Here is a 26724-nt window from a genome sequence, read left to right on the forward strand (position 1 = left end):
TCTATCTATCTATCTATCTATCTATCTATCTATCTATCTGTCCATCTATCTATCTATCTATCTATCTATCTATCTATCTATCTATCTATCAATCTATCTATCTATCTATCCATCTATCTATCCATCTATCTGTCTCTCTTTCTATCTATCTATCTATCTATCTATCTATCTATCTATCTATCTATCTATCTGTCTGTCTGTCTGTCTGTCTGTCTGTCTATCTATCTATCTATCTATCTATCTATCTATCTATCTATCTATCTATCTATCTGTCCATCTATCTATCTATCTATCTATCTATCTATCTATCTATCTATCTATCTATCTATCTATCTATCTATCTACTCCTTATTAACTCCTTGTAATAAATATATATTTACAATAAAATACATTTCTGATCATTTGTCCACCCCTTGTATATAAGAATGGGAAAGGGATGAATGCTTACCTTCTTTTTCAGCTCGAAAAACAAAAGTTCTTCCCGCTGTGACTACCTCAAATTTATTTTCTCCCACCGATCGCAGCTGCTTAACAGCAGAGAGATGGACCAGGCCTTTAGAGTACATCTCCTACAGAGAGAGAGCGAGACACACATAGACAGAGGGAAAAATTTCACTACTTTAAAAGACCAAGAGACATAATCACGATCATACCCCACCTACACATCGTTCTCACAGCTGGCATCTACTTCACAGCAGTAAAATCCAGCCATCATACACCTGCTAAAAGAATGATAGAATAGCAGACGCACACACACACCTTCTTTAGATCTACATTCTTGTGTGTGCTCACACTGTGTGAAATATACAACAAACACACACAGCCTTCTATCAGGTCAGAATACTAATTTAAGTATCTAGTCAATAAACAAACACCTCACATATTGTTTGTATGGATTGGCAATTCAGGGGGATTACTAGTAAAAGCCTGCTTAGCTAGAAGGTGTTTGGTCTCACTGAGCACGATTTAAACCATACGCAACACCACAATATTCTTAAAAGTGAGCTAAGTGATAGGCCTCAGTGGTGCTTTATGTAAAAATTAAAGATGCCCAGTCAGAATTGCACCGACTTAAAGAGAGAATTGGTGTTTGTGATGTTCTGTCAAAAGTTTACATACACTGATCATTGTGCAGTTTTTACAATGTGTGCATTTATTTGAATTGACTGATATCAGCTACAACAGAGTAACAAATATGTCCAAACTGAGAAAATAATTCCTTTTTGCATATTAATAATCAATCTGTTTTTATACCAGCTGTGCTTGTGCAGAAGCCCCATGAATTATTATTTCAGTACCATGCTCTGCACTTACACACAAACAGGGCAGGAAATAAAACAAAATCTATAACTGGCAATGAGACCTGAACTAAAATACCAAAGAAGGTGGCTGGTCTAAATGCAGGAGTTTAAAAAAACTGTTTGGCACTCCTTAATTACCACAACTGTCATGTGGTGACTATCTTAATGTGTAGTGGGTAGCACTGTCGCCTCACAGCAAGAAGGTTCTGGGTTCGATCCTCAGGTGGGGCGATCCGGGTCCTTTCTGTGTGGAGTTTGCATGTTCTCCCCGTGTCTGCAGGGGATTCCTCGGGGTGCTCCGGTTTCCTCCCACAGTCCAAAGACATGCAAGTGAGGTGAATTGGAGACACAAAATTGTCCATGACTGTGTTCGATATATAACCTTGTGAACTGATGAATCTTGTGTAATGAGTAACTACTGTTCCTGTCATTAATGTAACCAAAGTGTAAAACATGATGTTAAAAGCCTAACAAACAAACAAACAAACAATCTTAATGTGTAGAACTTGAATGTATTTGAGGAATTCAAGAAAATTGAGGAAAATATGGGCACACGAGCCAATACGCTGCCTGCTTTATGCTATCATAATACCTCATTTAATAATACCTACTACATAATGTCTCGAAACAGTCGGGAAGGGGAGTGGTGTTTTTTGCTTTTTATTTATTTATTTATTGATGAGGCAGCTTTAAAAAAAGTCTCCAAACAAGAAGCATCTTAAATCTCTGCCCACATCTGCAGTAATTGTTGGGTAAAAACATTTAAATAGCATTAGATGGAACTTTGCTTGCTGCTTGGTTGACAAGATCAGTAAGAGCATTACCATATCAAAAAGTATGCCAAATTAGCACTTAGTAGTCTTTTTTCCATTTACAGTGCATCTGGCACAGCCCAAACACAGTGGGCATTAGGCAGTAACACATTCCAAACACAGATGTCAATCTATCACATCTAGGAGCAGCCAACACACCTTCTGTGTGTTTTGTGAGGTTGAAGGAAACTGTATTGCCCGGAGGATACTGGGGAACAATTGCAAAACTCCACGCAGACGAAGTTCAGAGGCAAGGATCAACCACATTTTGCTCTCCCACGCCCGCACTATCAATTTTGCCGCTGTGCCCTTATAGGAATTACAGCTTTATTTAAGCTTCATTAATCAGCTGTGTTTAAGAACTTCTGCAGTGCAGTCTATAAAGTATGGTATGGTCTGAAAAAATGGTCTTGTTCCAAAACCACTCCATAAACCAATCAAGAATAAAAAAATTATAGCTGTTCTGGGGGTTAAGGGCTGGCCCTACTCAATAATTTCCCTAACCACTCTATCAATTATGCCACTGTGCCACCTTAAGTTATAATAACATGAAGAAAACTTAAACCTGTACTGAATCTATTTAGAAGTGGATCCCCCACCCAAATTATACCAAGAGGACATCAGTGACATAGCCAACTGTAGGCTAACTAATAAAAAACAAAGACTTTTCTTACATTTAAGTCAAAAGTAAAACTTTTTAGAAGACATCCGGTCCGGTTACATCTGTCTGAATACTAAGACCAAGACATCAGCAGTTAAACATACTGGTAGTAGTATTATGGTGTGGTAATGATTTGCTTCTTCAGAGACTGGGAATGTCTGGTCATCTGCTTGTAAAAGCTCAGGAGCAATTTGATTACTTCAACACCTTAACAATACAAAGTACATAAGAAGAACCACATTCAAATGTAAAAATAAACATATAAATAAAGTTAAGCTTTTAGTGGCCCTGTAAAAGTTCTGACTAAAATCCAATTAAAATGATGTGGCAATTTTTCCCCACTTTATCTCCCTAATCTAGTCATATCCAATTACCCCGATTGCATTACGCTTCCCCTTTACCAATATTACCCTCCACTGCTAACTGAGGAGTGCCGCAACTGACACACGCCCCCTCCGACATGTGAGCAGTAGCCGACTGCATCTTTTCACCTGCACGAGGCGAGTTTATATGCAGACCAGCCTTGTGCACTGAGAGCCACACCCTGATCGTATTATTTCTCTACTCTGTGCAGACACCATCAATCAGCCAGCAGAGGTCGTAATTGCATCAGTTATGAGGAGTCCCTGGTCCGGCTTCCCATCCCCGTTTATGCAGAAAATGTGAGTGAGTATGTGACTGAATAAAAGAATTACAAACTGGTATGGATCCAAAGATAATAAATAATAAAGTGTGACATATACAAAAATATTGTTTTAGTGGTTTAAGCCAGAATTTAGAAGTGATTCACATTGGGGTCACTCTGATGCGCTGCTTACTAATGCTATAAAAGCAGCCCTTGGAGATGACATTGCGAAGCCAAGAACGTAAGGCATTCAAATATAATTACAAAGTACATAATAAAGTGTCCTGCCCATGAATTACTGTTTATACTGGGACATCTAATCAGATCATGAGTAAGTATTAGTCATTTGCAGCATGGAATTTGGTGCAGCCAAAACATACAGAAATAAAATAGCTGTCAGTATACGAGTGAGAGAAAATAACATGGGTATGGTTATAGCCTAGCGGGTAAGGTACTGGATTAGTAATTAAAAGGTCACTGGTTCAAGCCCCACCACTGCCAGGTTGTATTTGTTGGGCCCTTGAGCAAGGCCCTTAACCCTCAATTGCTTAGACTGTATACTGTCTCAGGACTGTAAGTCACTTTGGATAAAAGTATCTGCTAAATGCTGAAAATGTAAATGTGTGGTTTTATCTTTTTAATAATGCCATTAACCCAAGCAAAAATCTGTAATACCACACTACCACATTGAAGGTATAGGATGCCAGAAATGATACCCAGTGCCAACCCACTGGCAGACATACAGAAATTCTGAGTACTATAACATTGGGAACATTGGGTACATTGGGAGCACAGTGGATTACAATGTAATATCTCCCCCTCATATCACTCACCTCTATATTAGGCCACTGAAAGTAGGGTCATTTCCATATTTCACCTAAAGCATGAAACCTCCAGCAGCAGGCAGCTCTATCTCTGTTGCAGATGAACTATGAGGGAGTGATTTTTTTCTTTTTTCTTTTTTAATCTCCCCCTAATGCTGCGCAAGATAGATTCATTTATTAATTCCATCTGTCTGTTAATTATAATGATGACCTTGCACTATTTCGAGAGTCCTCTGTCCTGAAATAGCAGAAATCATTGAGAAAGGGACTCCCTTTTTAGTGAGCACAAAGGGGAAATGGAGGCTCAGCAGGAGAGGTACACTTAAATGTACAGCAAATAGCGGGTGGTGACAGAAAACCTATTGAGAGGAAATAACTAATGCAGAGTTGAAGGTGGCGAGCAGGCGAGCGAAGGATTGCACAAGGAGGGAAGAAAAATAGAGCAAGTGAGGAAAAAAGAGGGGTCACAAAGGGGGTCATCTTCGCAAATTAAGGCATGATGTTAACCGTGGCGGCTACAGCTAACCCTAATTATAGTGAGGGCCGGCCATCTTCTTTCTGTGGGATTTCATTCTCTCTCTAATTTAGCACTTCTCCTGTTGCGACGGCACTGGGGCCACGAACTTAGCAGCATTCTAATGAGCCTCCCTCCATCTAAATTTGGAAAGAGGAGAGGAAGAGAGGAGCGATGGGACGGGTGAAACAAAACGCACGAGTGAGCACGCCCTTATGGAAGCTAAAAGCTGATAATTAGACACTATCTGGGTTAGCATTAATTGCATGTTTTAATTGTTATTTTTGAGGTCAAAGGGACACCAGTGGAACAGCGAGCGAATGTCTAAACACCAGAACATTCATTAGGAGTTTCCCAGACACCTGTGTTTTCTGCAAAGGATTACAACCCACGTGTATGCATGCAGAACCTTTGTGTACTCTACAGATGAAGCGAACAAACACTTGTACATGCAAGTCATGGCATTTTAATGATTTCGGCGACTGTTCTTTTTCTGTGCCTGAATGATTAGAACACATTGTTTGCCTAAAATAAATGGTGCAGCTGCAGTGTGCACTGTGTATCTGATTTACTGGGAACAGCAAGTTTGCTGTAGGTTTAATCATTTAATAATACTACAGCTGATGACTCTTTGTGCTCATAAAAGTAGGGCTAGTATGACTATAAAAGAATCGCAAGCAGGTTTGGATCCAAGAATAATAAATAATAAGGTGTGACATATAAACAAAATATTGTTTTAGTGGTTTAGCCAGGATTTGATTCACATTGTGGCCATTGTGATGCACTGCTTACTAATACTATAAAAGCAGCCCTTGGAGATGGCACTGGGGAGTCAAGAATATAAGGCATTCAAATATACTTACTTCAATGCACATGGAACAGTAGTCTTTTGACAAAATCAAGTAGAAAACACAAATGTTACATTATGCCAAGACAAAACGTGACCTGATGGTTAGATCTGATTCAAGATCTACCAAAGAAGAGCTGCAATGGATTAGAAGCTGCTGGGATAAGGGTGACTCTATTAACTGTTAAGCATTATTTGACTCACCAGTGGCATAGAAGCCCCTGCTACATCTTTGTCCTCAGATAGCAACACATATTGTTCCAAAACAGCCACCTTCAATAAAGTTTTTGAAGTTTTTGTTGTTTTTAAACAACAGTCTTTAAGTCCATAGCTCACTTGACGGTGTTACCTGTACAGAGAACTGTACGGAGAATATACATCATTTCACAATTACAGTTTGTTTGTAAAAGCAAGCAGTCTGCCGAGTAATATTACTGCTGGAAAATATCATATATACATAAATACATTAAAAGTACTGACACATGACCATAAGCTCTTTGGCAATCATTTCATAAAACCATGGGCATGTATTTAGAGTTGGTTCAACGTTATGGCTGTACCTGCCTCCCCTACATTCTGGGAATACATCCTCATCCATTCAAATGATCATTTGTCAGGTCAGGTACCGATGTTGGTTGAGAACAAACGTTTAACGAAGTTGATGTCAGGGCTCTGTGCAGTCCACTAAAGCTTCTCCACACTAAATCAGATCATGTATTTATAGACATTCCTTTGTGCACAGGGGCACAATCATCCTGGAAAAGCTTTCCCCAAATGTTTCTAAAGCTGAAAGCATGTACATTTTGGCAATGGCTGTGGCTAAAACACCTGAACTTCATAATTAGTAGGAAAGGCTACAATGCTTAGGCTATATTGTGTAGCCTGCCAGAAACATCTGTAATACTATGATAGCAAAACTGATGTGTAGGATGACAGAAATAAAACAAATCACCAAGCTGCAGGCAAACATATGGAAGCTCTGTGTATTGTATGTGCCATTATTCAATAAAAGCAAGCTTTGTCATGCAGTATATAAGAAAAGATTTTGTAATAAACACTGTTCCATGTAAGATGTATTTACATTCAGCTCTGTGTATTTGCTGTATCAAGTAAATGCTCACAATGTACAGGGCAGGTAATAAATAAAGTAAAATACAACAGTAAAGTCAACTGATAAAAAAAAATGAAGAAATATTTACCAGAAGATGTTTGGTATTCAGGAATACTGCCTTTTTTTTTTTTTTTTTTAGAACATCCAGTTCTGTTCTTAAAATACGATGGGAAGAAAATGGCCAAGACGTGAATGTTTTACATTTAATTGTTAAACTGTTAACGAGGGAACAATTACAATTATTTCAATATGTAAATATTTTATAATAATGTGTTAGGATCTTTTATATTGTTAAATAAAAATTACTAAAATATTAGTATAAAATATTATACTAACATATTTTAGTATATTTTAGCTAGGTTGCACTGTTGCACTGTTGCACTGTTGCTCACTGTAAGAAGGTCCTGGGTTCGATTCCCAGGTGGAGCAGTCCAGGTCCTTTCTGTGTGGAATTTGTATGTTTTTCCCATGTTTTAGGGCAGTTGTAGCCTTGTGGTTAAGGTACTCAACTAGTAATAGAAAAGTCACTGGTTCAAACACCACCACTGCCAGGATGCCACTGTTGAGCCCTTAAGCAAGGCCCTTCACCCTAAATTGCTTGGACAATGTACTGTCACAGTACTGCTAAATGCTGAAAATGTAAATGTAAATATATAATATTATTATTAAAATGACATTATATAATATTAAATAATATTATAGTGCATATAGGTAATATTAGCATTTTTTATATCAATAGGCATGTATTTAACAAGTATTTTCTTCCTCAGAAAAAATGGATAAATAGTGTTTCTCAACTCCCAAGAATCAATGTGTTGGCTTATACTAGATGATGCCAGGCATGCTTATTACAGACACACTGGTCCAGGTTTCTCTGGATTTTTTATTCTTAATTAAACTAACAACAGACAAGGCAGAATATACCAGCGAAACCAATTCTTTTACCCAGTAAAACAAAACAACTACAAGGCTTTTTAATTAATATTTTTGGAACGTCACATCAGGTTTTTAGTATGTCAATCAATGCACAAGTAGGATTAGTCAAATTAGAATTTTCTTCTTTATGCCATTAACCTAACCCAAATCTGGATACCATGGCAATGTATGTGATGAGTATAATGCCATTCATATACAGTGTAGGGGTACTGTAGTAAAAAATTATTATCTATGGTGTGTAATCTACACAATGTACAGTGCTGGTCATAAAACACAAAACAAAGGTAACCAGGTTAGCAAACAGATGAGAACAAATGAAATACAGTGGAACCTTGATTTAACGGACCTCCATTTAACGGATTAAATCTGGAACACCAAATGTCTGGTCCAGCTGTTTAAATTCCAGCAAGAAGCGTACCAAGACCAGTAGTTCAGTAAATGTCCACCAGCAGATGCACAGAGGTGTTTACATGAGTCATAGCCTTTATTTTGTCGGCAGGCTCACTTTGTTCTCGCCTCTTTCTCTGTGTTTTATGCTTAATTTTTGCTTAGTTATGCACCAGAACTGCTCCAGTAGCCACCAGCAGTGCTCCAGACTCAGAATAATAGATACTCTGAGCCCCCACTATACGATCACTCTTCCACCACACAAGGTGAATGAAATTTCCCCCATTTTAACAGTACATCAGTGTTAATATTTACAGGTTTTACATTACTTACTTACATATCTATTCATGTTGTTCAATTTACTGTCTCTCATATGTGCATGTTTAGTACTTTTGTGGACCTTAGTGCTGTGTTCTCGTATATTTTTGCACCCAAACCTTGCTGTTTCGGACAATCGCATTTTACAGACCAGTGCCCCCTTTTATAGTCCGTTAAATTAAGGATCCACTGTATATTTTTCATGTTGGTTGTCTGCAATGTTTAGATTTCACAAAGTGCAATGCTCTGATCAGATCATGAGTAAGCATTAGTCATTTGTAGCACAGAAAGGGGGATTTGTTGGAAGCAAAAATGACATGATTCATCAAGCCTTCTTGACATCAATTTATCCACAACATACTGCAGTAAGTACCATTATCTCTTTAAAATAGCCATTAACCCAAGTCATTGCAAAAAATTGATAATACCATGATACCACGTCAGATGTATAAGATGCCAGAAATAATGCACTGTGCCAACCCGAAGACAGACTTCTGGAAATTCGGTGCCGTTATTCAAATCCAGTAGCAAGCTCTGGAGTGTGATATAAAGAAATATTTGGTGACAAACACCACGCCGAGTCAGTGCTGCTCACGTACGGCTGACATGATTATCTGTGTCCAATTCTGCATTAAAGCGTGATGCTTTGAATAAATGTACAATGCACATGACAGGAGGATGTTATAATACAAAGCTATAGCGTCGAACTAATAAAGATGCATTCATATGAGATGAGTGAATGAGCTGCGTGAACAAGCTCCATAGTTTAAACTGGTGGACAGAATCATTTGTCACCGGTCCAAGACCAATTTCACAATTTATTTCATAATGGTTAATGCAGAGTCGGTTCTGCGTCAGCCTAATTGTGCACTTTCCACAGAAAGCACTGTGCTGGGGTTTTAACCTTGCTCACGCTGCAAAACACTACTTCTAGTATGGAGCTACAGGGACACCAGCAGTTCATGCATGGACACTGCAGCCCAAAAAAACACTGCAATCCCTTTGGATCCGAGTTACATTCTATTTGGCATCATTAGAAGCAATAATTTGTAATTGTTGCCAGGAGCAAGCCCGGCGGAGAACCTCGTCGGTTCTGCATACACACTGCAATGAACCAAGATTACAACTACTCTCTAAAGCCCTCTTTTGGAGATATTCTATAAAGCAAAGCGAATGAACAGCATAAAAGGGACAGTGCCATGATTACAGCCGATGAAGAGCTCTCACGGGGGACTAAAGGCCACTTCAGGGGGAAAAAGTTACTTGAAAAGGCAAGCTTTGCTTAAATTTCGCCCCAGACAGACAGCTAATCCTATCCTCAAGTCTTCTTCTGTCTGAGTCTAATGACCGGTGACATTCTAAACCCCTGATTTAAACACACATATCACCAATCGCTTGTCACCGTGTCCCTGGAGTCCCCCTGTCTTTGGGACTAAGAGATAAGGTTGATGAAACTGGGAGTAAATCCCAGGGAGAGCAGGTTACCGAGGCCCTTGGGGACCTACGCAGAGCGAAAGAGAGAACGTGCCTGTCCCGTCTCCCACGCCTTTAAGAGACAAATTTATTTGATGACATCACTAGGCGATGTCTGGGTGCACGGCAATTACGGGCAACAAGCCAATGTCTGTGTTGTTTCATCACCTTCTATAAGAGAGATAAAATGAGAAATCGGAAGACGAGAGGGGAAAAAAACTGTAAAGGCATAACATTTAAAAAAAAAGAAGTTAAAAACAGTACGGTAGATGTTATCTTTAGTTATCTTCATTTAAACCTTTTTTTATTTTGTAAAGGTCTGCTTGCATTCTGGACACTGATAATAGACTGTTTGTTCCTTAAAAACTGTGAGCAGCACCAGTAATGCAAAGCCATCTACTGATCAAAGCAACACGTTCTAATCATTGGCATTGGCAAAACAGAAATCAGAGTAGTAGGAATAATGCTAAATAAGCTGCTTAGCAAAATAATCAACAACGGGTGGTGTGATGTGAATGTTAACCACCCTAAGTGGATTATTTGTAATAACGACATGCTGTTTTTTCCGCATTTAATGTGCCAACTTGCCAATAGTCACATATTTCCATGTAACATCTGCTACACATTTTATTTAAGTGTCACTAAATCTCTAAAACACCAATTTTTAGTCTATTCATGCTTAAAGTACAACCCAAAATCAGGCGGCACGGTGGCTAAGTGGGTAGCACTGTCGCCTCACAGCAAGAAGGTCCTGGGTTCGATCCCCAGGTGGGGTAGTCTGGGTCCTTTCTGTATGGAGTTTGCATGTTCTCCCTGTGTCCGCGTGGGCTTCCTTCGGGTGCTCCGGTTTCCACCCACAGTCCAAAGACATGCAAGTGAGGTGAATTAGAGACACTAAATTGTCCATGACTGTGTTCGATATATAACCTTGTGAACTGATGAATCTTGTGTAATGAGTGACTACCGTTTCTGTCATGAATGTAACCAAAGTGTAAAACACAACGTTAAAATCCTTAAAAACAAGCAAACAACCCAAAATCAGAAGAATGCTAATTAAAATGTAGTACATTTACATAAACCAAAGATATTTCATGTTTTGTCTAGTCAACGACATTTTTATTTGTTAATATACATTTACTTACTCCTTCCAATCAAGGAGTTAACATTATTAAACCACTATTTAAAAAAAAAACTAAAAAAACTAAAAAACAGACCTGTCAGTGCAGCAGGTTCCATAATCTGCAAGTGGAATGTTTGTGAAATATGCAAGCAATTAACCTTAAACAACTAATGAGAATAAAAGAAGCTAGCAGTCAGACATGCAGGATGATCTGAAATCAGCAAACAGCTACGGAGTGAACTAACTCTACCACAGTTATCAATGTTCCAAAACCATCCCAAGAACATTATACTCACAGTAAAGTATGAAGGTTGAAGCACCAAGATATAAGTAGCCCTACTTTTCTGGAACTGGTACTGGGTCATTACACACCATTATAGAAAACAGAGAGAGTTAATATGAGAAACTCAAAGGGAAATTTGTTCATTTTAGCCAGAAATGCTTAAACAAGACATAAATCCAAAACATTTAAGCCAACAATTAAAGCAAAGATGTTTTAGGGTCTCCAGACTTAAATCCCATTAAAGAGTTATAAAGGACTTCAGAGGGACCCTCACAACCTTACCATATTTGTCTATGCTAATAAATACATACTTTTAAGTACATTCTCTATAAGAAATAAGCTGAATTTTAAAGTAGATATATGCAATACAAGCAGACACTCGCATCTGTGCTACCGGCCAGTCGGGCGTCTGCACAGACATGATTGGTTCAAGTAAGGGGGGTGGGCGAGACAGCCGAGCCATTGATAGATGTACTTGTCAGTGCGCAGTTAGCGCCAGTCCCAAGTGTGGGTAAAATAAATAAAAGGGCTGCAGCAGGATTTATTTATTTATTAGGATTTTAATGTCATGTTTACACACTTTGGTTACATTCATGACAGAACCGGTAGTTACTCGTTACACAAGATTCATCAGTTCACAAGTTAAATGTCAAATACAGTCATGGACAATTCAGTATCTTCAATTCACCTCACTTGCATGTCTTTGGACTGTGGGAGGAAACCGGAGCGCCCAGAGGAAACCCAAGCAGACACGGTGAGAACATGCAAACTCAACACAGAAAGGACCCGGACAGCTCCACCTGGGGATCAAACCCAGGACCGAGTTATGATGGACTTTGAAATTGAGTCCATTAGAGGGTTCCTCGCAACAAATACATACTTTTTTGTTCATATAATAAAGCTGAACTTTATAAAAAATAATGAGTGGAATTTTAAAGTAGATGTGTGCAATACAAGCATGTGCTATCGGCCAGTCGGGCTTCTGCACGGACATGATTGGTTTACATCAGGGGGGAGGGCAAAACAGCCTAGCCATTAATAGATGTACTTGTCAGTGCGCTTTTAGTGCTGGTCCCAAGTCTGGATAAAATAAATAGGACACCGGAGCACCGGAGCGCCCAGAGGAAACCCACAGAGAAACAAGCAAACTCTGCACAGAAAAGACCCAGACCGCCCCACCCGGGGATCGAACCCAGGACCTTCTTGCTGTGAGGCGACAGTGCTACCAACTGAGCCACCGTGCCGCCCGGGCTGCATCAGGAAGGGCATCTGGCGTGAAAACTGTGCAAATTCTAGGACCAGATATGTTATGACGACCTAAATAAGGGAGCAGCATGCACTCTAAAGGCATAAGTGGTTAAATACTTGCCCCACATGTACGTAAAACTAAATTGCATTACAAATAAATAAACAATAATGGGCAGAACAAGTCTTGAGTAACTTTATATTAAACATAAAGTGATTTACATAGGCTATAAAGCGATTATGTTGTATCTCATATAGAGCACAGATGTTAATAGAGACTAGGCTTAGAAACTGTGCGACTGCTCAACCACACACTACTACACACAGACTGATAATCCTGCTGTGCATGTAATGTACAATTGTATAAACAGCCACTGGGTGAAGAAACGTTAGATCACACTGCTCTATAATCAGCCACTAATTAGCAAGCAGGCATTACATGAAGTTCACATCATTGATTAATGCCTGCTTTTGCATCCACTGCAGAGCAAACAATGTGCTAGCACAGAAAGAGCATGTCACGGTCACCTCTAAATGAAATATCCAAACCAGACCCACAGTAGGGATTAAAAAATGTCTGCAAACCGAAACAACTTCATTTGGCACAAGGTGACGTTCGAAATTCAAAAAACAGAAAAAAAGACAAGGTATGCAGCACATCCAGGTGTTTTTTTTTATATGAGATGGAAAGTGAGAGAGAGTTTAGAGCTTAGAGAGATACAATGTCGCTGAGTCACAAGGTTCTTTTGCTTCCTCTTTTTTTCTACACTGCTAGGCATGATACCAACTCCGCTTCTTAAAAAATGAAGTCGAGAGCAAAAGAGAGAAGACTGCGGAAAGACGAACAGAGATGGAGAGGGTAAGAGAGAAAGGAAAGCAAAAGATAAAAGAAGAATAGGGTGCTGAGCAAAGCAAGAAGCAGTTCTGCTGCTGACCCTCATTTATCGAAGCTAAATAGGGCTAAAGCAGCGGAACAGCTCAGTGCAGACAGGTGCTCAGCCTAGCATGCAGCAATGTCACCTTCTTCCACTTCTCCCACAAACCCCTCCATCTCCTTTTCTCTTCCACACAATGGAACTCTACTTTTGTACTATCAATGTCACCTTTATATTTCAACTATCCAATAGTGCCTTGCCCTCACATTAATGCAATCATTCATTCATTCATTCATTCATCTTTGTAACCCCTTTTATCCTGTTAAGGGTAATAAGAGTAAAAACGTCTATCAAATAAACACTGTTTGAAACCGGGAAATATACCCATATCACACACTTCTTTAATATACACCGATCAGGCATAACATTATGACCAACTCCTTGTTTCTACACTCACTGTCCATTTATCAGCTCCACTTACCATATAGAAGCACCAACAGCGCCAGGTGGGCAGCCAAGTGATCACTGATGAAGATCTAGAAGGTGACCAACTCAAACAGCAGCAATAGATGAGCGATCGTCTCTGATTTTACATCTACAAGGTGGACCAACTAGGTAGGAGTGTCTAATAGAGTGGACAGTGAGTGGACAACTCCAGCAGCACTGCTGTGTCTGATCCACTTATACCAGCACAACACACACTAACACACCACCACCATGTCAGTGTCACTGCAGTGCTGAGAATGATCCACCACCTAAATAATACCTGCTCTGTGGTGGTCTTGTGGGGGTCCTGACCATTGAAGAACAGGGTGAAAGCAGGCTAAAAAGGTATGTAGAGAAATAGATGGACTACAGTCAGTAATTGTAGAACTACAAAGTGCTCCTATATGGTAAGTGGAGCTGATAAAATGGACAGTGAGTGTAGAAACAAGGAGGTGATTGTAATGTTATGGTTGATACATTGTTCATATTGTAATGTAAATGCTATATGTATATGTATATTCCCACACTGTCAAAGTCGTATTGGCTCACTGTGTGATGCAAGGGTACAAAACAGGAAATGTACATACATAGTGTGGAATTGACTTCATTTACCAACCTTTTCATTGTTATAGTAAGTGAGATTTTCCCCATCAAACTTGATCCACCTTCTCTGAAAAACACGGTTTCTGAAAGTGAAAACAGAGGTTATTAGACCTGCAGTTAACACTCATTTTTTTCTCTCATGTTTTAAAATAAAAAAGAGCTTTTTATGGCTGTGAAACCAAGAGAACAAATTAAAACAATTTGTTATCCATTTACTCGGGTAGTGCGGTGAGTTTAACATCATGTAGTCAGTTTAAAAAACACAGCCAGTGTACAGTTACAGCCAGTTACGTTGAGTGTGAATTGAAGTGAATTGCTTCTATGCTAATGTATATATGCAATCACACAACTCAGTACTGCAAAAACTACACATCCGTTAAAACAGCTATGATATTTTTCTATCAGAATAAGTGTGATGTGAAAAAAGACCAACACTAGTGCAAACTGGCAGGTACCGCCTTGTTTGCACATCTTAAGTGAGACTATTTAACCTTCAATCACCTTATAAAATAATTAGAACCATGCTTAGAACTGCAGCAATAGACCTCAGTGGATTGCTGAAAGAGCAATAAAAACAATAAAGACTCTTTATCTAATTAAACCAATGTAAAACAAGATTTCAAACATTAAAATGTTATAGTCACAAGAAGTGGAACGGTATGAAGAATTTATCATAAATAATATATCGGCAGCAAGTGAATTGGCTGCTCAGAATTGCCCCTGGGTGTAAGTGGGTGAATTTTAAGAGTGTAGTCTTGCAATGGATTGGTGCACTGTCCTGGGTGTATTTTTTAGTTGGAGCCAGACCCACTGCCAACCTGACAAGAATATAGAAGCTAGAGAACATAAATAAATATCACAATTCTGTTAATGTGATTTGTTTAGTATATTATGCCTTTAAAAATGTAGAATTTGCTTTATTTTAATGACCACTTCATCATGTACAGAGTTGCAGTGGGTCCAATGTCATCCAGAAACACTGGAATTTATGCCGCAGCAGTAAAACACGCTAGCACACCAGAGCTGACATTTTGAACTTCGAAATGAGTTCGAAACTCAGCTCTGCCATCCGAATGGGCTGGGCAGCTACATGAACAACTATTGACTTGATGTTTATACAGGGTGGGAGCTGGAGCAGGGACTTCATGGCTCATGCAGTTGCAACCTCTGCTGGCTGATTGATGGCACCTACGCAGAGTCGAGGAATAATATGTTGATCAGGGTGTGGCTCTCTGTACACAAAGCTGATCTGTATATGAACTCGCCTAGTGCAGGTGAAAAGATGCAGTCGGCTACAGCACGTGTCGGAGGGGGCGTGTGTCAGTCTCGCTCTCCTCAATCAGGAGTGGAGATCAGCATCAGTAGAGAGGAAGCGTAATGCAATAGGGTAATTGGATACGACTAGATTGGGAGGAAAAGAAACACTGGAATTTAGGCTATAACAAACCTGTGACAGGGCACAGATTTATGCCACACTTACTCACTCACCCATCCCATCCCATCTGCTGGTTTTTTTTTTTAATGCATTTTCTCCCCATTTTCCTCCCGATTTAGCGCACTCAATTTTGTCTTCCGCTGCTGAGAGATACCAGATTGCATCCAAGGAGAGCACGTTGTTGTACACGCCTCTTCCGACACGTGCAAAGCCCTCCTTTTCTCGCCCCTGCTTTCTGCACAGGCGTCTCTTCCGCTAATCAGGGTCCTTACACAGCATATGAAGACCCACCCACCCACACAGTCCAGCCCCCACCCTGCAGATACAGTGGCCAATTAGTATCTTCTGCAGGCACTGACAATTATGCCCGCTAGATGGCACCCAGCCGACCCGAGGCAACACCGAGTTTCGAACCAAGGAGTTCAGAAACTCGGTGCTGGTGTGCAAGCGGAATATCCCGCTGCGCCACCTGGGCGCTACTGTATGTTTTTTTTTATGCATTTCCCGGCCTTTTCTCCTAATTTAAGCTGCTGGGGACCACAATGGTGTCCAAGGAGGGTGTATATTTGCCTGACACACACTCCCTCTAACATGGGCACAGTCCGCCAATCCCTTCTTATTCTCCCAGTGAGGTCAGTTTCGTGAACGGAGAGCCAGGCACTAATCTCTGCACTCCTCCACTTCTGTACAGGCACCCTGGGCAACCAGGGTCCTTACACAGCGTTAAAGACCCGACCCCTCTTTAAGTCCGGTCTTTTTTCACCCAGCAGACTAGAGGCCAATTTGTCTGCTACAGACACTTGCCAATTGAGCCTGCTAGGGGGAACTTGGGGAATTCAGAATCCCAGCGCTGGTGCGCTAGTGGAATATCCCACTGCGCCACCTAGGGCCCTTACTGTATGTTTTTTTGCAAGTTAAAGAAAGTGCCTGGTACAAATCTCCTGACAGACAATGAGAAGTCAAGGATTAAACCTATGTTGCCATGTAGCACCCACTTTTCCAGCTAGACCATTTCATTAAAGCATCTATCAAATGAAATAGTTACATCTCAGTAAAATGATGTAAGTGTTTTAGCTGTTTTTCTCACCCTTGAGGAGAGAGTTTGTCCAACCAGCCCATTTTGACAAAATCTTCAGGGTGTTTGTAGAAGCAGGCATAAGGCGATATGTCAGTTTCACTGTGGATGGGACGAGTGTGTCGCACCAGGCCAGACAGAGCATCCGATGGCTCACTGTAGATCCCTCCAATGTGTGGATCAACTCCTGTTAACGATGGTGCAGTCTCTGGGAGGGACTTTACAGATTTAGCTGAGTTTGAGAAATTCTCATTGGTTGGTTCAGAACTAGACAAACATGGCTGAAGCAGAGAGTAATCATCATCTTCATCATCATCATTCTCATTATCATTGTGGCAGCCAGGGGTGCATTGTTTAGAAATGCCTCGCCTACACATGTTCTCACCCTGCTTCTCTTTCTGCTCTTCTTGCAGCTTCCTGTAATTTTTTTAAAAGGGAAGAGGAAGTTTAGATGTACATGCATTCGTATTTTATATGTCAAGTGTTGCTACTTGTATAGCAATATTTGTGTTCACACCATTAAAACAATTAGTGATTTGCACATGTGGTTAACTTGAGAGATTTAACAGAATGAACGACAGTACCTCAACTTTTTCTGTTTCTGCTTCTCCTTTGCTTCTTCGCTGAGCATTTCCTTTTCACCCACACACTTCAAGAAACAAAAAAAAATGCATGACTCTACTTGCCTAACTTCAGTGAACATGCATGCATTGGCCACATTTCTAAGAACACCACTGCTTTTAGAACAGCCTCAGTTTCTGAGGCATGAATTTCATTAGATGTTGAAACTGGATTTAGATTTGGTGACTAGGAAGGCCGTTAAAGTGCGGGTAACTCATCAACATGTTTATAAAAGCAGTTTTTTTGCATGGTGCTTTATCCTAATGAAAGCAGCTGTTTTAAGATGAGAACTTTGTGAAATTAGATACACATAATCAGCAACAAAGCTCAGATAGGCTGTGGTATTTAAACAGTTCTTGATTTGTATTGCGGACAGTTTGTAACAATACTGTTACATCATCACCAGCAGTCTGAGCTGTTGACATTCAGGTCTAAGTTCATACTGTCCATGCCAAATTCTGATCCTATCATTTGCATTTCACAGAAGAAATTAAGATTAGTCTTTTATCTGTAATTCTGTAAACTATAGTCCACAGTAGCCTTAAATTCCCATTCTTTTCTAACAGACCAATGTCGTCATGTACTCTTGTAGTCCATCCACCTTAATTAATATTACAGAATAATCAAGGTAGACCATGAATCAATATTTTCCAGCATATACAAAGAAAATATAGGCCTTTTTTTATGTTCAATTTTATGTGCTACGTCTAGTTCACACTACACAATTTTTGCCCTGATTTTCACTCGCCGACAGGTCGTCGCTAGATGTGGCAGTTTGGTAGCAACTCGGCTGTCGCTCGGGGCTCGGAAATTGGCTCTCGATCGCTATGTGTGAACTGTTCAACTACTTGATCCAAGCGGCTCGCCGAATGCTCACAGACTCAAGAAAAGCATCTAGCATGTTAAATATCTGGACCTGTCGGCAACTCAAAATCGTATAGCGTGAAAAGTGTTGCGATCAGGTTGTGATTGTTATGAACGCAAAATACAGAAGGGAAACCCTGGGGGAGGAGCTGTAAATGTGTGGAACAGGGGCATAATATAGTTTCTATCAATATACATCGGGGCACACAAGCTTTACAGTATTTGTGACTTCCACAAACCATAATACCAACGTTGTGTTGCAAAAAATATTTATTTGACTTCAAACTCTCTCTGCAGAACAGACAATCCTTGCTGGCCACGTAGCCAAATCCACTCCTTCAGCCAGATTCAATTATTCTTCCTACTTTTTTTATGCTACACAACTTTGATTGCTTGCTTCTTGTTGACATGCATTTTGGACATGGTATCACTAAACCACTCGTCACTTCTTGTGTGTGTTTTCGTGACAAAACGTAATTTGGGAGACCAGATAGACTCGTCTAAGATTCCTCATGGTGATAGATTGTTTAGTGTGTGACCTATCACTGATCACTCGTATAGTGTGAAATCCACAACGACCGATTACAAGAGATTCAGTTGTGTGGTGTGAACTGTACAGCGATCTGAACAACTTGAAAGTCATGTAGTGTGAACTTGCATTAGTTGTCTTGTTGGCAAGTCCATTTGCCTAATGTCTGATGTGAAATGCATTCTAGATTGACTTTATGCTCTCCACAAACGTAAAAGATGGAAATTGAAGTTACTGTCTGGCCATTTTCATCTGATCTGTCATATCAACAAGGTTTTTAAATCTTCACTGGATTTTTTTTCTGTGTAAACTACAGCACCTTGGGCATGAAAATGTAAGGTAATTAGCAGTTCCCGTCAAACTGAAACCAGCCTATCATACACTTCAGTTCTTGATCCCTGTCTGTAAGATTGCATAAACTGCCCTGCAGCCACATGACTGGCAGTCTAGCAGATAGACTTCGTTAACTTATACAGATGTTCCTCAAAAAGTGTCCAATGAGTGTGTACAACAACAAACATAACCTATGGCACATAAATAAGTGTAAAAACCATTACTGAAACTAAGTCCTGAACTCAACATAAGGAAGCAGGTAGAAGTATAATACACCACTGGAGAACTAGAGAATAGGGAATTAGGTTATACCCAACACAACTAATGCAAAACATTAGGGGATAGAATATTGTCCCATTAAATGTGAAACACAAATACTTGCCTGTTAAGCTGTTTTATTCAGCAATGAAACACTAAAAAAGAACCTGAGGCAAATTCCATTGCAGTTGCTCAGTCACTAAACTAAGCGTACATGACAAATCTAAGGCAGGTTTTATAGGACAGACTGAGCTAACAAGTCTAAGCATAGTGAAATTGTCTGTAATATTTACTTACTTGTTTGGTTTTTGCATCGTTGTTGCAGAGGTACACCTCGCCATAGGGACTAATAGTTCTTTGAAGAGTGGCTGAAATATACAGTACATAAAGTCAAATAACATTATTAAAATCAATTAAATGATTATAAAAATGTAAACATAATGAGTGAGCATAAATGGTAAGCATAATGAATTTCAATTTATTTCATTTTCCACTACATATACAATAAGATATTATGAAAGTCATCAATTACCCTGCACCATTTACTCTTACTTATGCTTACTATTTGTGTGTGCAAACAAGTACGCACAAGTATAAGTTGATCGGCTATTTTATTATGTAAAATGCAGTAATTCCTTGTTATTGCTTATGATTATAACTGGTGATTTCTTTATGTTCATATAAACAGAGCATTACAAAGTACATGGTACAGTACTTACAGTACTTCCTACACTACTAGATAAGTTGCTGTATGTACATTGATGAAGGAAAAAAGAAGTAAGTCTGACTGTATGTTGCAGTTACGGTTTAGTTATTTATTTATTTATTTATTTATTAGGATTTTAACGTCATGTTTTACACACTTTGGTTACAGTCATACCAGGACAGGTAATTACTGGTTACACAAGATTCATCAATTCACAAGTTCAATATCAAACACAGTCATGGACATGCACGTCTTTGGACTGTGGAAGGAAACCAGAGCATGAAATAAACTAAGTTTCACAAATATGAATTAATAAATTAATATTACAAAATAATGTGCAATGTAACTTAATTTAGCAAGGTAGATCATGGATCAATATTTGCTGGAATAAGCAAACAAAATATAGGCCTTTCCTGTTCATATTTTATGTGTAAGTTGTCTTGTTGGCAAGATCATTCACTCATTTATTTTCTGTTTTACCACCACTGCATCACATTCAGGGTAGCAGTGGGTCTAATTCACCGGATAAAAGGTAGGAAACACCCTGGGCAGGTCACCAGTCTATCACAGGGCAATTTTGTATCTTCAGTTAACCTGACTGCATGTCTTTGGACTGGGGGAGGAAACCCATGCAGACATGGAAGGAACATGCAAACTCGACACAGAAAGGGCCTAGACCACTCCACCTGGGAATCAAATCGTAAGGCAACAGTGCTACCCACCAAGTCACTGTGCCGCCCCCACAGAACCACAGAATTTCCAGGCAGTCTCCCATATAGGTACTGACTGAGCCCCACCCTGCTTAGCTTCTAAGATAAGAAGATCAGGCGTTCTCAGGGTAGTATGGCTGTAACATAAAAAATAAAGTAACCCAACCTCAAGTAACCTAACTTGATTTATGTCCTGTAGTCTTTCTCTTTGTCTAGATTAAATTGCCACAAAGACAGACAGACATCCTATTAGAACATAAAGAGATTAATAATTAGGTGAACACAGCAGAAGGCGAGAACAGGAAGGAGAAAGTTGAGTCGGAAGTAGAGAAGGAGAAAAAGCAAGGCCCTACACTGTCCTTTAAAACAGTCATTCGACCGAAGGGACTACAGTTGGGTGACTGGTTGTCAGGGTGACAAATGAGCACCCTATCTGGACAGAGATAGTAAAGGGCACCAGAAATTTCAGTGCCCCACACACACACTCACACACACACACCTCTTATAACCAGGACCACACCACAAGATAAGACTAGACCAGAGGGGGTCTGATCCACACAGCGGTATGTTATCTACGACAGCCACTGTATCAGATCACTTAGCCCAGTGGCACAGGAGTCATTTTAGATCGGAGTTATCATTTATCATTATTTTCAGCTGACCTTCCAGCTTCACACAGTGCTCTTTTCACTTCTCCCTTCCATTTCTGCCTTTCTAAACCGCCTGCATCCCCGGCTGTAACATTTCATTGCTAAAAGTACTATTAATCACATAATTATTTATCTTACACCATGATCAGAGAATATTCTTAATTTTCTTCATTCTATTTCCTTTAATTCTTTTTACTGAGAAAGCCTGAACGTAGATTAATTCAGTCAAAAGTTTAATTACAGCTCTTAATGAATGTGTCTGAGTGAACATGTTGCAGGGTAATTATTAAATCAAGTAACATTAAGACTAATTGTAAAGTAAGGTTGCAAAGCAATTCATTTTAACCTTTAAAATCTCTTTTGAATCCTAAAAAAATCTCTAATTATAACAAACATTATAACAAAAAAATACAGTATTAACCAAACTCCACACCAACTCATCAAACCAAGTCTTTGTAGACCTTGCATCATGCAAAGTCATGCTGGAAGTTAAATTAAAAGAGGTGCCCAAATACTTTTGGCTATATAGGGTGTTTTTATTGTTATTCTCAGGGATGTATTTAGCTTTTATGTATTAAGCTAGCTTTAATGTTGTAACTAAACAATGCCAGTGCCAGTTATGTAGATAATAGTTAAGATTCTACAGAGTTTGTAAAATAGAAGCAAACTAAACATAGAACTATACTATGGTGACATATTGCTGCCAAACAGAATTTTTAAAAAAACCGCACAGCGATAAAGGAAGTACCTTTTGTCTGTAAAGGAAGTACCATGTCCACTTACTGTCCACTCTATTAGACACTCCTACCTAGTTGGTCCACCTTGTAGATGTAAAGTCAGAGACAATCACTCATCTATTGCTACTGTTTGAGTTGGACATCTTCTAGACTTTCATCAGTGGTCACAGGACACTGCCCATGGGGCGCTGTTGGCTGTGTTTTTTGGTTGGTGGACTATTCTCAGTCCAGCAGTGTCAGTGAGGTGTTTAAAAACTCCATCAGCGCTGCTGTGTCTCATCCTCTCATACAGCACAACACACACTAACACTGAGAAATAGTCCAACACCTAAATAATACCTACTCTGTGGGGGTCCTGACCATTGAAGAACAGGGTGAAAGCAGGTAAAAAAGGTATGTAGAAAAATAGATGGACTACAGTAAGTAATTGTAGAACTACAAAGTGCTCCTATATGGTAAGTGGAGCTGATAAAATGGACAGTGAGTGTAGAAACCAGGTGGTGGTTGTAATGTTATGGCTGATCGGTGTATATATGTATATATCTGCTAGTTTAATGAGAATAAGTTGTACATAGATCTTCATATGTAGTTCAATATTATTTAATATAAAAATAAATCAATAAAAAATACTAAACTATTGTTTTAATAATATAAAATGTTGGTACTTCATACAAATACTTTGGCAGTACCATATGACAAAGTACATTGTCTGCAAAGTTGTCTATGCAAAAAACACAATATAGATCTTTTACCAACTTCATTATCCCTGTCTCACACTACCAGGCTAATTCTAGTGTTTTTTAGTCTACGGAGTTTAGGAGGCAACAGGGACTGCATAGATTAATTAAAAGTTACTAAGACACTAAAATACCTAAATCTACCGCAGAAGGCTTCCATTTAAATTCCCAATTTCCCCTGCCTCCATGTCAGCTGTCTCACACAAACAATTTCTAATGCGTCTCTGCAGGAAAGCAAACCTGGCTCTCCTGGTACGTTTACACACACATCCATACAGCCCAGCACACGGATGTACATAACAAGAGTTTCAAAGCCATCCACAACTTTCTATAGTTTTAAAAGTCTGCAAACTAGGCCTTCCCATGCATAAGATGACAAGCAGCTTCCGCTGAGACAGCAGCAGCGCTGGTCTTCTCCAGCTCCCACGACAAACCCCAATTTATTCCGCTTTCAGTGGGCTAAATCATGGCACAGCTGAATCACTAAAAATATAGCTTAAATAAAAAAGCAAATAAAGCAGAAATGAAGTTGAGCATACCTTTTTGTCTGACACTACTGGGACCTTCTGTGCTGCTGTGCTGCTCCAAGTTGGATTTTGCAGAAACACTCCTGTGGATAAGTGGATGTTACTGTATTTTTATTCAAACAGTTACTCATACACAGAACTGGCACCAAAATCATAATCCCTTATTGAATCACCTCAGTGTGATAAAATAAAGTAGTTAAAAACTTTAAAGTTTGTCAAGTTTTGAACTAGAGTAAACTCAATCGAGAAACCTTTCTCTTTGAAAGGTTGTCTTTCAAAGTTTTAAATCAGGTAGGTTTTTCAATTGTGTAAGTAAAAGTAACTGGAGTTCTCTCTCAAGTGACAAAACAGAAAAGCATTCACCTGTCATCCAGCAATAGCAAGTTTGTGCCCCAATGATGCAAAAAAGTATCCTGAATTTTAAATAGGACAAATAGGATAGCTTTTTACCACATTTATAAAGCAAGAACAGACAATAGCGGACGTGTAATCTTAAAGCGCATTCACATAAGAAGTGGTTAACCCAATTTTGCGCAGGCTGTAAAATTGTTTCCTATGGAGTGTGGATTCGTGCTGCATTCACGATTTTTGCGCTTGCTGTGCAGCTCAAAATTCATCTGAATGAACTTTGACCCAGTGTGCCGCTGACCTTTTCAAAGCGCCTTCAATGAGACAAACTGTTTGATATGACAGGGCAAAATCAACTCACTAAATGTGAACAAACCTTAACGTGACTTCTTGTACTAAAACAATGACCAAGAAATTTTATTCGTAGAGAGAACTTTTGACCAGTAATAACTGAGAGAAGCTCCTATGTCGTTCTTTTAATACATTAAGCCATGTTAAGCTTTTTTCGCGATGAACGTTTTAGACTCTCTTTAAAAAGCTGATTCTCAGCATTTTTCAGCACCCTAAGCTATAACACAATTTTAAAAGTAAAACATGATGGGTTTTTTTAGACAAATGTGTATTCGTGTTGTGGAACACTTTGATGACGTTTTACCGCACTGCACAAGCCAAGAGCTGAGCAACGTGGCGATTTGCACCGAGGCTTCTCATGTGAATGCGCCCTTAGATGTATGGCAGTTAAAGTCCTTCTCAAGGTGCTAAATCGACCCAATCACATTCCAATGATGTGTCTTGGAGAAATCATGTTTTAGCCTCATTCTCAGTATATACCAACCATTTGCCCTATTACTATTTTGCATGTCTCACAAAGGACACCCTGATAAGTCTTTAGTGTGACTTCATATATGCAAATTGATGCAATAAACATTTATTTACTAATTCAATTATCATGGGCCAGGTCATAGTAGGTCTGGCTCCAGTCAGAAACAATGGGTGCAAGCAAAAAAGTCAGAAAAGAGAGTCAAGCCATTACTTAACAACCAAAGACTTCATGGTTGGACTCCCCAACGCACACCACTGTTGGCCAAGAAGCACAGGTAGAGCTGACTGGAATACAACAGAAGATATTCTGAGTTCTGTGACAGTTGTATGGAGTGACAAATCAAAACAAGCAATCTTGGCCATGTGACTGGCATCATGGATTCACAGATATTACATTTTGACGAGTGTTAAACCTTCTGTGGTGATAGTGAAGGATGTTCCACAAGTGCTGAGACTGGGGGTTGAGGGATTTTGCCAGGAGAACTACTATTTTTTTATGTAAACTTGTCAACTTTTATGTAAAATTGTCACCTCATGTTTTGTATAAACTGCTAGTATGCATCAGTGAATATTCCTTCTCTATTGACTGACACTATAATATTTATGAGCCTTGTTTTTTCAAGTTTAAGATATATAAACTTTTTGGACATACAGAAACATTACAAAAGCAGAAGTATTGAGCAACAACCTACCAGTCTGTTGGTGGCAGGGTGGTGTGTTCTGGGATCTCTGGCACAGGCCTGTGACGTAACCTATAGGAGCGCGTGGACCTTGCAGCAGCAGCTGTAAAAATGGCGGCACTTTCATATATATCATTGTCCACCATCACACCTTGGAAGCCCTCAGTGCAACCTTCTAAGAGGAAGTCTTCTTTTGTACCTGGCTCTGATGAAAGCGAGGTGAGTTCCTCTGAGAAGTTACATTCAGTGTGTAGTAAGAGGGAAGTATGTTGTACTGAATCGTTGCTACTGTGCCATGACACAGAGCTCAAGTCTGAGGAGGCAGTTTTGCCTTGACTGCTTGGCAGTGTTTGGAAAACAGTAGAAGAAAAATCTGTTAGCTGTCCTCCTGAACTGACCTTCTTTGCAAGACTTTGGTTTTCAGCCAAATTTTGCTTTTCCCCAGTGTTGCCTGTCTCAGGACCTTGAGCAGAGGTTACACTCTTTTTGTCCTTGAAAATAGTTCTAGGAAAAGGAACAGGTTTCCTCCTTTCTTGAGCCTTTTCAGATACTTCTTTATTTTCGTCCCCCACCGTGGGGACCCCAAGGCTGTTCAAGATTCTCCGCCGATGCCCAGTGGGGAAGTGACCCACTTGCAGAAGCTTCTCCTCAGTTAGTCCCCTGCAGTCTGCCAGGATGTGGTACCCTGCCTGAGCAAAGCTGGAGGCATACTGAGACAGGTGAAGGCTGGAGAGCCAGAGAGAGATCTCCTCATGTGGGTCTAGGTGAAAGGAGGGAGGGGAGCCATCTAAATCTTCACTGGCCATGGCAGTGACAGGATGTGGAGAAGTGCTAGCATTGGGTTAGGATGTGCAGGGTTGTTGCCATGTGTTGAGAATCCGGATCAAAATACAACAGCACTTTCTGGATGGGGGAAAAGTTATAAACAGGTTAATGATTAATAATTAAGTAATAAGCTCTTTTAAAAAAAGAGTCTCAATAAAAGTTACATACTTTCAACAGTCTGTCTCCAAAATATTTCAGTGTCTTAACTTCATTATAAACCATGGGCAGGGCGTAAAACCTTCTGGCTTTGCCCGCAACCATAAGCTATGTGTAGTGTAAACAATTGGTAATGAAGGCTCTACCTCTCTTTGTCTTTACATTAGTCATTTACATAAAGTTTACCAACCTTCAGCACTGTACAGTTGGAACATTTATGTATATCTATTGGAAAGATGTTTGGCATGACAATATTCACATTTCTGCAACTAGATAATTCTACTAAAAAT

At 39.6% G+C, this 26724-nt stretch overlaps 1 protein-coding gene across 1 annotated transcript in view; it reads right to left on the reverse strand.

Moving 5' to 3' along the window:
• Positions 1 to 26259, reverse strand: part of arap2 (ArfGAP with RhoGAP domain, ankyrin repeat and PH domain 2) — a 141548-nt gene extending 115289 nt beyond the window's left edge. The window contains exons 1-7 of the mRNA XM_062993578.1: positions 25466 to 26259; positions 23616 to 23686; positions 19834 to 19904; positions 17516 to 17580; positions 16944 to 17348; positions 14435 to 14504; positions 449 to 569 (exon numbers count right to left, since the gene is read on the reverse strand). Of these exons, the coding sequence (XP_062849648.1) occupies positions 449 to 569; positions 14435 to 14504; positions 16944 to 17348; positions 17516 to 17580; positions 19834 to 19904; positions 23616 to 23686; positions 25466 to 26259 (1597 nt within the window). The remainder of the gene's footprint in view (positions 1 to 448; positions 570 to 14434; positions 14505 to 16943; positions 17349 to 17515; positions 17581 to 19833; positions 19905 to 23615; positions 23687 to 25465) is intronic.
• Between the last annotated feature and the right edge of the window lie 465 nt (positions 26260 to 26724).

The sequence above is a fragment of the Trichomycterus rosablanca genome, chromosome 4 (genome assembly GCF_030014385.1).
Source record: "Trichomycterus rosablanca isolate fTriRos1 chromosome 4, fTriRos1.hap1, whole genome shotgun sequence".
In the NCBI taxonomy this organism is placed as follows: Eukaryota; Metazoa; Chordata; class Actinopteri; order Siluriformes; family Trichomycteridae; genus Trichomycterus; species Trichomycterus rosablanca.